The sequence below is a fragment of the Mixophyes fleayi genome, chromosome 6, assembly GCF_038048845.1.
Source record: "Mixophyes fleayi isolate aMixFle1 chromosome 6, aMixFle1.hap1, whole genome shotgun sequence".
Taxonomy (NCBI): Eukaryota; Metazoa; Chordata; class Amphibia; order Anura; family Limnodynastidae; genus Mixophyes; species Mixophyes fleayi.
In genome coordinates this window covers 44,267,351-44,279,879 of record NC_134407.1, presented here as the reverse complement: position 1 = coordinate 44,279,879, position 12,529 = coordinate 44,267,351, and the positions used below count along the sequence as shown (strand labels likewise).

The following is a 12,529-nucleotide window of genomic DNA, read 5'->3' as shown; positions in this document are numbered from 1 at the left end:
TCATTCAACTTCCCTGTTAGCCAAATACCACACTTTTCATGTAAGGTTTAATGAGTAGAAATTCGGGTGCAAAAGGGTGTGCTATTATCTCAGGAGCAAATGTTCCAAATTGAATTAGTGCCTAGTGAGTAATATTTTTCATACAATGAAGGCAGCCATTTTGTTATGGAATTGACATCACTCAAGACAGTCAAAATTTGTGCCCCCACTGTGTGTAGGGAAAACACTTTAAACTAGGTTTCAAAGAAATGGTTTAAAATGAAAATAAACCTGACACTGTTAAATACTGTACAAATAGACCAGAGTTGCGTGCCACAATTAGTTTTAAAAATAACAATTCTAAAGGTTCCATGGTATGATGGAAATTAATGAATGGTTATATTTAGTGGTGCAGTGCTCTTCTGTACAGAGATTTTGAATAAGCCCTTTCCAATTAATTACTATAACCTTGACGTTTAGAAAAGACTGAATAAAGATATGTAGACTTGTGTTTTCTTCTACTTCCCTAATTTATTTTACTTGAACTGAAAACTTAATAAGGAAAAAATCTATTCGATACATGTAAAAGAATCTGCAAATTAACCTAAACCAAGGTTGTGGGCTTATTGCAAAACCATCAATCACTGTTGTTCTAGCTAGGCAGTTATAAAGGTCATTGTACATGTGATAATTATACAAAAAAAGTCTTGTTTTCTTGTCAGTGCCAGTTTGGGTCACTAATTTTAATTCCACTTTCTGGCTCATTCCCCAACTAAAAAATTATCAGTGATAAAGATTTGTCTTCTTCTGTTTATATTTCATTTGCTATAGGTATTTGCAATACTCTTATGAACAGCAGCATAGTGATCTGTTCCTAAATCCTAATTATTTAATGTTGTCTAATTAGGAGCATCTGATTTTTCTTTTTTTTTTGTCTGTCTAAACAGAAGGTGAAATTTGGCACTGTCTATCTTCTGACACTTCAGAGAGTAGGGAGCATTTATAAATACTGCTGTTACGGACACAAGAAAAAGTGCCGTTACTAGGCTTGTCACTAATACTATTACCATTCTGCCCTATTAATAGCATTGTTACCAATATCTGGTTGGTTACAGCACCTTATTCCCATCTGCCAATGTTCCTCAATGTATGTAATTTAAAAATCATACATGATTTGTGTCACTCTTTAAATACGAAATTAGGATAATGGATCTAAAAGTGGGTTGTAGGTAAGCCCTAATTGAGTGACAATGCGGGACATATATAATGTAATTGGAAGCTCTATCTCTCCTCCCAGCTTTATTGATATGGTACCGTAGTTGGTGCAATTATTGTGAAAGATTTATTTCTCAAAGTATTTTTTTATGTGCCCCTACTTGTAATGGTAAAATGTTGTGCAAAGTAAAAGAATAGTAGTGCTTTTAATTTATTATTTTATTATAAAGTACAGATTCAGTAAAATATTTATTTTAAAATATTAAAAAGCTAATAATTTATGATGTGTAATGTTGTAGAGCAGTGTTTCCTTAACTCCAGTCTTCAGGACCACTATCAGTGCATGCTTTCCAGGTGACAAGGGAAATAATTATACCACCTGTGGATCTGTTACAATGTGTCAGTCAGTAATGAATACACCTGTGCTTAAGCAAGGAGATATGGAAAACATCCACTGTTAGGGGTCCTGAGGACTGGAGTTGAGAAACACTGCTGTAGAGTGAAATGTGTCTGTTATGTTTCTGCAGTAGAGCTGCTGACATCCCGGCTGCTGTTATCTTTACACAGTGACAAGCACTAGCTGTCATTGGAGTGGAGCTGGAAGGAGGTGCATCAGGCTTGCTGCCTGGTGCATACTACAAGTGGGCCTCAGGTTTGAGATCTACCACTGGAAATGATGGGACTATCACTTAGCCAATTACCTATTGTATGTGCCAGACTGTAGTAATAATGTTTAGTCAACCCTGTCAAGAATCACAATAATTGACATCTTTTTCAGGGTCTCTCACAAATTGCAACAGGCTTGCAATTACAAGCTCTCACTAAAATGCTTATTTTTGTGATGTCCAAAGGATGTCGCCAATGGACTACCCACTCTGTGGCCACTTCCTATCCATTTTATTGACACCCACAGAATATCACCGATAGACACATCCATGTCTTCGTGTAATGTATGCCATGAGCTTCCCAGATAAACCTATAGCAATGCATCTGGTCTTCATCTATAGCAGATGAGAGAGCTATTTGCATTGGTAAACACTGGTTTCCCCTTCAGGTCTTGTGTGCAATAATATAGGTTTATATCCAGGGTTGGTGCATACAAACAGAATAGTAGAGATTAGAACCCTATGTGCAGACAAGAAAATTGTAAGGCACCAAACAAAGAAACCAGTAATATAAGTGGCAGGAATAATCAGAGGCAGCAGGTAGCACACATAATCAGAATAAGCAGGATCCAACCATGAGCAGACTTCCAACTGATACAGCCTCAATGACTAAATGAGCAGCAAAAACTATAACAGACAATGAGTTAATAGTGCAGATAGCCTTATAAACCAGCAGAAACCAGTCCTAGCAGTGGTCCAATCAACCCTCTCCGCACTGATAGTAATACCAAGCACCTGAGTAACACTGCAGTCAGAGGAATGCCATGGCAACCAATATAAACCATTTAAACATCCTGAGAACACCTTAATATGCCATTGTTTCTATTCAAGCCTCTGTTCCCAATACCTTGCCCACATTTTCGATACATAGGAATATACCCCACTTCTGAATGAGATTGGTGCTTTGTTTAGCTTGTATGCTAAGAAATCATTTATGTGTGGGAAGTATGTTGTGCAATTGGTCAGCGGCGAAAAGTGGAGGCCTTTTGGAAAACTGTCACAGAAGAACAGCTTCATGAAATTGGCAGTGCTAGCTTAGTAAATATGAAGCCTGATACCTGTATGTAGCACTTCCAATATACCAAATCTGCATCTTCTTGCTTTCAAGCTACACCTGCTATACAGTTCTACCCTGAGACAGGTGAGATTGCACTGGACTATTAGAAATTGGAGGGGATTGACTACATGACTCAATGGTTGTTGTATGTAGCATAATGTCACTGATTTAATATTGTATCAGGCTCTGATGAGCTCTGTGAATGTTACAGTCATAAAATGTAATCAAAACATTCCAAATTTATATCAGAAGGGAGGTGTTGGTGTAAGAGAGCCATTCCTCTCCAGGTTTTCCAGGGTACTCTATTTTTATGAATACCTGAAAGGTAAGAGGAATTTTATGCCCGTCTAGGTGTATGTGGATATCCAGCTGAACCCTGTACTGGGTGAAGGTTATATATGTGGCCAGAGGCCGAACTAGCGAGCTGTGGGACCCGGTGCAGGGAAGCGGGAAGGAGGGAACCGGGGCCCACAGCTCGCTAGTTCCCTGTGCAGTGGGCCCCATTATCTCCATGAGCCCCAGTGCACCACACCTGCTGCACCAATGGTAGTTCCGCCACTGTATGCGACACTGCCTCCTCCCAGTACAGGGCCCAGGGATATTCAAACGTCAGTCTTTATTTCCATTGTCTCACAAGCTCTAGCTCCCGCAGAGAAAGCACCAGGTGGGTTTAGTAATTTCTACAGGCCCCTGGGTGTAACTCTGCTACATGGTCAGAAAAAAAACCCATCAAATTTATAGAAATGTGAGGCAAGTAAGGAGCTAGCCATTCATCTCCATGTCCACTAGCTTAACATGACTTCCTAAATATTAAAGGGTTAAAGAGATTCTAAGCCAAAATCATATTACATAAAAAAGCGACACTGCAAGTACTGCAACCCTGAGGAAGAATAATGCTGACTGTTATAGACTTGTTTAAGTATGTATACAAATTGGCCATATATCTAACCAAACCCGCGGAAATATATTAAGTTAAAATATGTGCAAATCACTCTAATGTTACATTCACACTATGAAATAATAAATGCCTGCAAAGCAGAATTTATAAAGTAGACTATTTATTTCAAGGAGAGGGATAATAATGACTACAAGCTGGTATTTAATGGGTTGCAGTGTCTTAGCATGCATTTATATTGCATTTTTCAATGTTTTATCCAGCCTTAACTACAAAGTTAGCAGATTATAAAACTGTAACTGACATAGCTGTACAGTTGGATTTAAGTTAAGAACAATTTCAAAAGTTTGTTTAACCAAACCTCCTGTTTTCACAATAAACACTGTGTAAAATGGGTATCGATGTAAATCCATTGCAGATACAGACATTCTCTACACATCTAAATATAACAGTTCTGTGGATATTTATAGCAGGTTAGAAAAAGGCGTATTTATACGAAGCTTGAGTACCCACTATGCCATAAAGAGGTATTTGCATTAAGGTATAAATTATGAATAATTTCAACTGGTGCTAAATCAAACAGAAAATACAATACTAAAAATATTAATCATGGCTAGTCATTTATTTTGTTATTACGTAAAGCCAGTTCAACTATTTTGCCGATTTGTAACTGCCACCATGTATCCGGGTGTATATATTTAGAGCACAGCAATTCTAATAGAGATGCTTCACTGTATTTCTGTTCAGTTTATTTTTTTTTAATATAAACATAATCATATATAATATACAAAACAGTATTAAATGTGAGGAGGAAATCAAGTAAAAAAAAAAGTAATCTGCAGCATTTGTTACCGTTATACTGTAATTTAACTAAATTTAGTAACTTGGGAAGTGTGTAGGTCTTTCAAATGAATCCGTCATTTTGCAATGAGCAACTGCAAAATTTTTATGCAAACAAGAGTTAATAAATCACTTTGTTACCTTATAAGAGCATCTATATTTTCTTCCACAACTGTAGGAGGGACATTAGAGACGATCACTTGCATATCTAACTGATTGACCACAGAAACCTGGAACAATATAGACAATAAAATCATTTGAAACTTCAAGCACACTATTCCATTAGCACAAAATGTGATAAATGAGTTTTCATCTCTATAGTAGGCAATGCCATAATCTAATAATTTCTCATTTCTGCTCAAAGCAATGGGAGCCGGAGAGCCTTGCTGTTCTCTGTTACCAAACACAACTACTGGAGTCGCAAAATAAGCAACAGCTTCTAAATGCTGCCTATTTAGCTTATGTGTGTAATGTTTACAATTGATTGCAGATCATTGTCGTGGATTAAAGATTCAATTCTTTCATAGCTCGAACTTGTAATAGGAATGTGTATGTATATATATATATATATATATATATATATATATATATATATATATATATATACATACACAAGTTAACCCGTGGATGATACTCATGCATTCTAGTCAAATCAAGCTACTTAAGGTGTTAAAAAGGTTCTTGTCATGCATTTGGACCATGGCCCAGGCCTCAACCACCAACCACTCCCCACTGTCACCCCCGGCAACCACCAACCACTCCCAACTGTCACTTCTCCTTCAAGAAATATATATATATATATTTTTAAATCTTTATAAACACTTTTAACAATTAACAAATTAAATTTAACAAATTAAAAACATCTTAGTATACCAAATTTCAGCCCTTTCTGAATTTTTTTTTCCACACACACTAAGAATTTAGTAGGTCAGTGTATAACTCCGCCCAGCAGGTGGCGCTGCAGCTTGGTTTTATTTTTTCCACACAGACAGACTAACACACGCCACTAGACATTTATATTATAGATATATATATTGAGCGCGATATATATATATATATATATATATATATATATATATATATACACACACACACACACATATACATCTTTTGTTGCTTTGCACAATCAGAAGATATACACATATAAGGACATAGATTAGGGCTATTACACGGTAGTATGAAATGCCCTTGCAGTGTAAGGTTTCCCAAGATGCAAAGTGAAAGATACCCTGTTAAGTAATACCAGAAACTGGTGAAGTCAGTATGGGTCAATTCCAAATGGGTGCTCTAGATCAACCAGTGACAGAAAACCTTCTGAGGTGAAGACTATTATGGACAAATTGTTCTACAACCTTTTGACAGTCCATACTTAATCTAATCAGTGCTACTGATTTAAGTCATAAGGCAGGTTTCTTTATTATCCGAGACTCTGAAAACTAACTTGTAGCTCTAAACTGATGCACACATTTTGACCTTCCCGTTCTATAGGCAAGATCACCAACCCAAGGACTTTCCCTCAAGAGGGTGCTAGCTCTTGGTGGATGTGATCATCTAGGGCTTGTGCCACTATGAAAGACTTTCTACTTAACTTTAAATGGTTCACGTTTGGGCTACTAATCAATCATACGGAGAGAGAAGTGTATACCTGAAGGAAGATCAGATTTTTGCCTTCAAAAATGATACATGGACCACATTGGGAGTGGGGGCTTACTCTGGTCACAAACATTGGCCCACTGGTTGCTTTAATGGCTAATAGGAGCTCTCCTTACTAGAAGAGCCTCTAAGGATAGCAGCTTCTGCAACTTTTTACTTTGGACCAGGTCACATTTTCGTGTAATAAAGAAAATTAAAAGTTGGGAGAATGCCACTTCCTGGATAAATTGAGACTCATTAAGAAACTTTTTAATAAACATAAGTTCAGTTAAGACAGAAAACTGTATTTAGACAATCATTCTTTTCTGTCTGCACCCGCTACACTGGTAAATATCTATAGCTGAAATTTTTTTGTTTTGGCAAAAACTCAGGATTACGACACTGATTCTAAATAACAAGATCCAAGGGTATAGAAGCTTATTAAGCTCTCTAAAGCCTCTCCTCACTTGAAAATGTATGTTGTATGTATTGCATTAGACACAAGAAAAACTTTTAAGCACACAGTTTAGAGTTTTTCTTTAGCTCTGCCATCAAAAAGAACAAGAAATCCTATTTGTTTTCAATTCACCAAAACTATATCCACTTACATGAAAGAGCACAAGCAATAACATTTCATTTTTAGTTCAAGGGTTTTACTTTACTCAAAATGACTTCAAACTCCCTCTAGGAAACAGGACTTCAAGAATGCTGGGCTCAGTTCCTTCAAATGGGATCAATAGCTCTGACAAGCAGCCCTGACTGAGGTAACACATGATGTGCTGTCATTAAAATAAAAAAAAATTCCTGTTCAACCGGAAAGCTAAGATATTCTGAAAGCTCTGGCATCGAAAATAAATAGGTTTCCTATTTGAAAGGCTGTATAATATTTATAAATGATGACCTAATCCTGGCAAATGTTGGAAAAGAAAAAATGTATATACTGTATGTTTTTTTTTTAATATAGCATAAAGATGGCTAACTTTTTGTAAACTTTAAGGGCTCATTGTAGCTAGTCGAATCTGCCTTTTGTTGCAACCCCTTCAAAAGCTCTGAAGTCTAAAAACTTGATACGTTCATTTATTTGACATACAGTATTGTAGATTGTGTGATAACACAATGTGGCCAGTGTGTGCATTTTAACCCATTCATGAATATCTTACACGGATTTATAAAATCAGAATTTAGGCTAAATATGAATTTTTGATGTACGTGTGAAAGGATTATAACTTTGATATGGAAGTCTGCAACCCTGTCAATACTATTCAATAAGCTAAATATTCGGAGAGGTGAGTATCTGCGCTTCTCACAGATAAATGTAATGTGGTTGCTAAAATGTGCGTCACTGATATTCTCTGTGTCCTATAGTATAAAAAAATGGACAAAAACACTAAGTGCACTGATTGTTGTTCTGATTATTTCATGATATTGTGTATAAATACAACCTTAAGATTACTACTTAGTTGTTTTGTCCACATTAATCATTTTATACTATAGAACACAGAGAACATAATAGGCACATTGGAAATCCAGAGTTTTTACTTTTGTCTATATTCAATAAGCTGCTGCTTAACAAAATAAGGATCAGTTAAGAGAGGCCGGCCCTCTTACCTAGGTAGTGCCCCCACTATTAAATGAATGCATTGCTGCTGACAAATGTATCTTAAGCTACAATAAATTAAAGTTTGGAAATGAAGATGGCATCTGACTGGATAACGATTGGTTGTCCCCCATCTGAAGTCCTTCAGGATATTAGAGAGGATGGCGTCTGAAGGTGGACATTCATTTTCAGGATTGATAAAAGTCATGAAGGGCATTATGGAGGTGTAATAATAGTTGTGCTGTATGTGGGCAACAGTAGGAAAAACAAGCATTCAAAATTAGTGACACTATATTTTGTATTCGTTGTACTTACAATTACGTCGGCCTTGCTACTTAATCCTTTTCCATAATCATCTGTCGCAATTACTTCAAATTTGAAATAAGATCTCCTCATGTTCTTAAAGAGCATTGCAGTTTTGATGACACCAGTATAAAATTCAATAACAAAGCCTTCTTTGCTATCTTTAATTGGTGGCACTATTAGTTTATAGCTGTTGATGCTGTAGTTCCCAGTGTCTTTATCCGTAGTCTGAAATGACAGCAGAGGAATACATAGATAGAATGATGTACTGTGTATTAAGTTTTTTTCCGCCACTTGATATTACTAACATAGAAGTATAGATAACTCCCATGTACTCTACAGCAGTTATAATTCTCATACCACTTAAAGTGAACTTGTTCTATACACTCTGAGAAGAACATTTTCATGATTCAACCAATTAATGAGAATACAGCTTACTTCAAAATGAACCAGTAACCTCACTAAGACATCCGCACTCTGTACTAACGCCTAGTCATAGGCTGTATTATCAGCTTCAGTGTGTAAACAAATGGTAAATTTTAACATAAGGATAATTTAGGTTTCATTAATAGATACCTTTACCTAAACCCGGAAGCGAGTGAAAAATTCATATAATAAAATAGTAGTGATAAGAAATATGAGTCGAGGGAATGATGTAATGAAATAGATCTTATGAAGAAAACATCCTTATTTTAACGCAATATATGATTTTATGGTTTTATTTTGTTGTTTAGCACCAATCATATAAATAGTTCACTGTGTATGCCCTTAGATTGTACGCTCCTTTGAGCAGGGTCATCTCTCCTCCTCTCTTCACCACTTTTAACTCTGCTCTCCAGCTACCTAGCCCTTCTCCTTGAGGACCCTCTTCCCCCCGTCCCCTCTCGCTCCCTCTTCTCCCCTCTGGGGGTTTCCCTGTCATCCGTGCCCTCCCTCTTGGGCTCCGCCGTATGCGGGACCTTCCCCTCTCCCCTCCCCCGCCCCTCTAGCTGTGCTTTGAGCTCACTGAGTTACTGTGCTTATTGTTTACTGTACTGTTCTGTCTCACCTCATATTGTAATTTCGTTTGTCCCTGTACAACGGTACGAACACCTTGTGGCACCCTATAAATAAAAATTAATAATAATAATAATAGTATGCCCTTCATCACCTTCACAAGACCCTTACATGCATTAACCAACTTATATAAAATAAAGACACAGAGACATGAGTAAAGTGGCAAAAGGTCAAAAAGGTATTTACTAACTTTGGTGGTGGAGAAAGAGCACTGCGGGACAGCTACCAGACTGATACCCAAAAACCAAGCGTGGACATGGCGCAAAGCCTTAAGTCCACCCACACTTCACATAACCCTCAACTGCTTGACCGGTGCTAACCTGGCATCAGAGTAAACTGCACCCACTCTAAACTCATTTGCCCCCCCTCACAGAGCCGGACAAGGACCCTCCCCACTGAAGGGCCAAGAGTTACCGTTGCATCGAAGGGGACATATACCTGCGGCCAATCATGATACTGCCGTATGTATCAGCCGCTGATCGCAGTGCCTTCCTCCTAACTGTGCCTGTACTGAGGCAATGTACAAGGAATTAAAACCAGATTAAGCTATCAACCAAACCAGGCGTGGGTGGGTGGGATCTTGCAAAACAGAATGAGGCAACCAGGAAATGAGACACCCTATAAAAGAACCCAAGACCCTCCCATCTACAATCATTGGTCGGGCCTGCCAACAGGCTAACTCTTTCAGGTAAGCGTAAGCTTGAGTGTAACACTGTCACTATTTAATTGTGTTCGTCTATATTATACAGAGAGTTTGTAATTGTTCACACCAGTCTCACCACAATCGGAGTTCCCTAACACACACACACACACACACACACACACACACACACACACACTTAACCTACCAGTGTATTTTTGGACTGTTTGAGGAAATCTGAGCACCAAGAGAAATCCCACACAAACACGTGGAAACCATACAATCTCCACAAAGATGGATCCCAGAATCGGAATTGAACATATGGCCCCAGCACTGTGAGGAAGCAATGCTAACTACTGCACTACTCTATAAAATGAATATGATAGGAAATGTTTCCTTCAAATGCAAACAGAATTAGCTTCAGAAAACCAACTGTATTTCTATTTGTTCAAATACGTTAATTTGTTTTAAAATGTGGTGCAATAAATGAAATTTAATGTTACACAAAGAAAAAAAAATGTCCCATCATTATGCTTAATAATTCTGCATTTCTGTAGTAAGTGAGAAACCAATAATTCATTTAAATAATTAGTGGGTAATAAAAGAAGCTGAGTGAGTATTGAACCTGTCTCAGTGGATACACAGATTGTTAATGCACAAATTCTCAGTAGTCCTTTGTTAGGAATCTGCAACGGTCTGCTGATCCAACAGAGGACCTCATTTAGAGTCGGACGCAAAGTCTGTTTTAGGCGCAAGTGTCCAAGATGCAGGCGGATTTGGTGCTTTCTGCACATGCATGATAGTGTTTTTTTATTGGATGCGCCTAAAACGGACTTTGCGTCTGACTCTAAATGAGGTCCAAAATGAACATGGCTAAGTGTAACTGTGTTTCCCTCTCATATCACTGAACATTTTAGACTTGAGGACATTCAGAAAAAGAGCACTGAATGTTTTATATTAATACATGTACAGTTGATTAAACCATTTGATCATTGATGATTTAATGTCTAGTATGATTTGGGGAAACACACAGGATCCCCTCCCCTATCATGTTAGCCAGACCCTGGCCAGGTTAATCATGGGACTATTTGCTTGTAGTAGTGGGGACTAAAAAACTAAAGGGTATATTTACTAAACTGCGGGTTTGAGAAAGTGGAGATGTTGCCTATAGCAACCAATCAGATTCTAGTTATCATTTATTTAGTACATTCTACAAAATGACAGCTAGAATCTGATTGGTTGCTATAGGAAATATCTCCACTTTTTCAAACTCGCAGTTTAGTAAATATACCCCTAAGTGTTTCCCCATTTAATATACCAAATGAGCCTCGACACTGGAAAGATCTGTGGCCTCTCCTAGCTACCATATTGCCAGCGTTAGCTGGAGGAATAATTGGGATGCCAGGTAATAATGTTAACTGTACCCCAATCATTTGTTATATGAACAGCAGACCTCTAATTGTTTTTCATGCATTCAGGTTAAGGCAAGTGTTAAGGCTTTAAATGTATGATTCACTTTGCTGTTTCTGCAGAACACTGGGTCAGGGCTTATCTGGTTTGCACTAATCTTTCGAACCTATTTCAACCTGCTCTGTATCAATGAGAACCTTTTACATTATAAATGCTCATAGTGCTGCTGTGTGTTACCATTCCCTTTGAAAGGATCCCATAACTGCCGAAAAGGTCACACAGATGGTTAATTGAATAGGCAGCTCTCCCACACTCTAATTAAACTAGCTCTGGTATATGACGTAATAGAAGAGGGAGACAAAGGGTCCAAACAACAACAAGGCAAAGATGCACAGTATACAATAACAGGGGACATAACAATTACAGGTAAAACAGGAGGAGAACATGGGAAAGTGGTAAAAGCCAAAGAAAATGAGGACACAAAGACAGAGATAGACTCACTATAGGGCGACATATGGACAGTGACGGGTCAAGGTCAAGGGTTAGATATTTGTGTGCTGACTGATTTTGCACCAGGGGTCTTAAATTAAACCACTAAGTAATGGTAAAAATCAATTTTGCAGTGAAGAATTTTTATACTTGTTTGAGGTAAATTTAGAAATTCCCCCTCTCCTTTTATGAGCCGTAAAAATGGAGATTTTCATAATTGATATCTTGTTGACCAAAGCTCCAGCCCATTATAAGTGCCTGTCATGTTACACAGTTAAAAGACAAATCCATGTTGAATAATATCTGTAATACAAGTAATAATTGCCCAATAAATGTGTCAGCATTTTTGTATTTATTATTGTGACTATAAAAATACATTTTGCTTGAGTTTTCTGCTTTTTGTGTCTTTTTAAAATACAATCCTAATGGGGGAACAGCCTGCAGTGACATCACTGTGTGCTATGACTGGGGAAGAAAACTAATACCTCCAAACTGTACTGAATTTAGGCTATATCCTACTTCCCACCTGTGGGCATGTTTGTCCCATGGGTGGGAAAGTTGGGAGGTATCTTTCTCATTGCAGAGCAGTGGTGAACTGGTGCACACAACATTGTATGGAGGAGGGGATGTTGTTAGGGGGCAGCCTAGTACTTCAAATCACTAGAGGGTATATTTACTAAACTGCGGGTTTGAAAAATGTGGAGATGTTGCCTATAGCAACCAATCAGATTTCAGCAGTCATTTTGTAGAA

General features: G+C 37.7%; 1 protein-coding gene across 1 annotated transcript in view; it reads right to left on the bottom strand.

The window, feature by feature from the left end:
- PCDH15 (protocadherin related 15) overlaps positions 1 to 12,529 on the bottom strand; it is a 945,519-nt gene that overhangs the window by 91,227 nt on the left and 841,763 nt on the right. Inside the window, exons 28-29 of the mRNA XM_075216373.1 lie at positions 8,196 to 8,411; positions 4,793 to 4,881 (exon numbers count right to left, since the gene is read on the bottom strand). Coding sequence (XP_075072474.1) covers positions 4,793 to 4,881; positions 8,196 to 8,411 — 305 coding nt within the window. The remainder of the gene's footprint in view (positions 1 to 4,792; positions 4,882 to 8,195; positions 8,412 to 12,529) is intronic.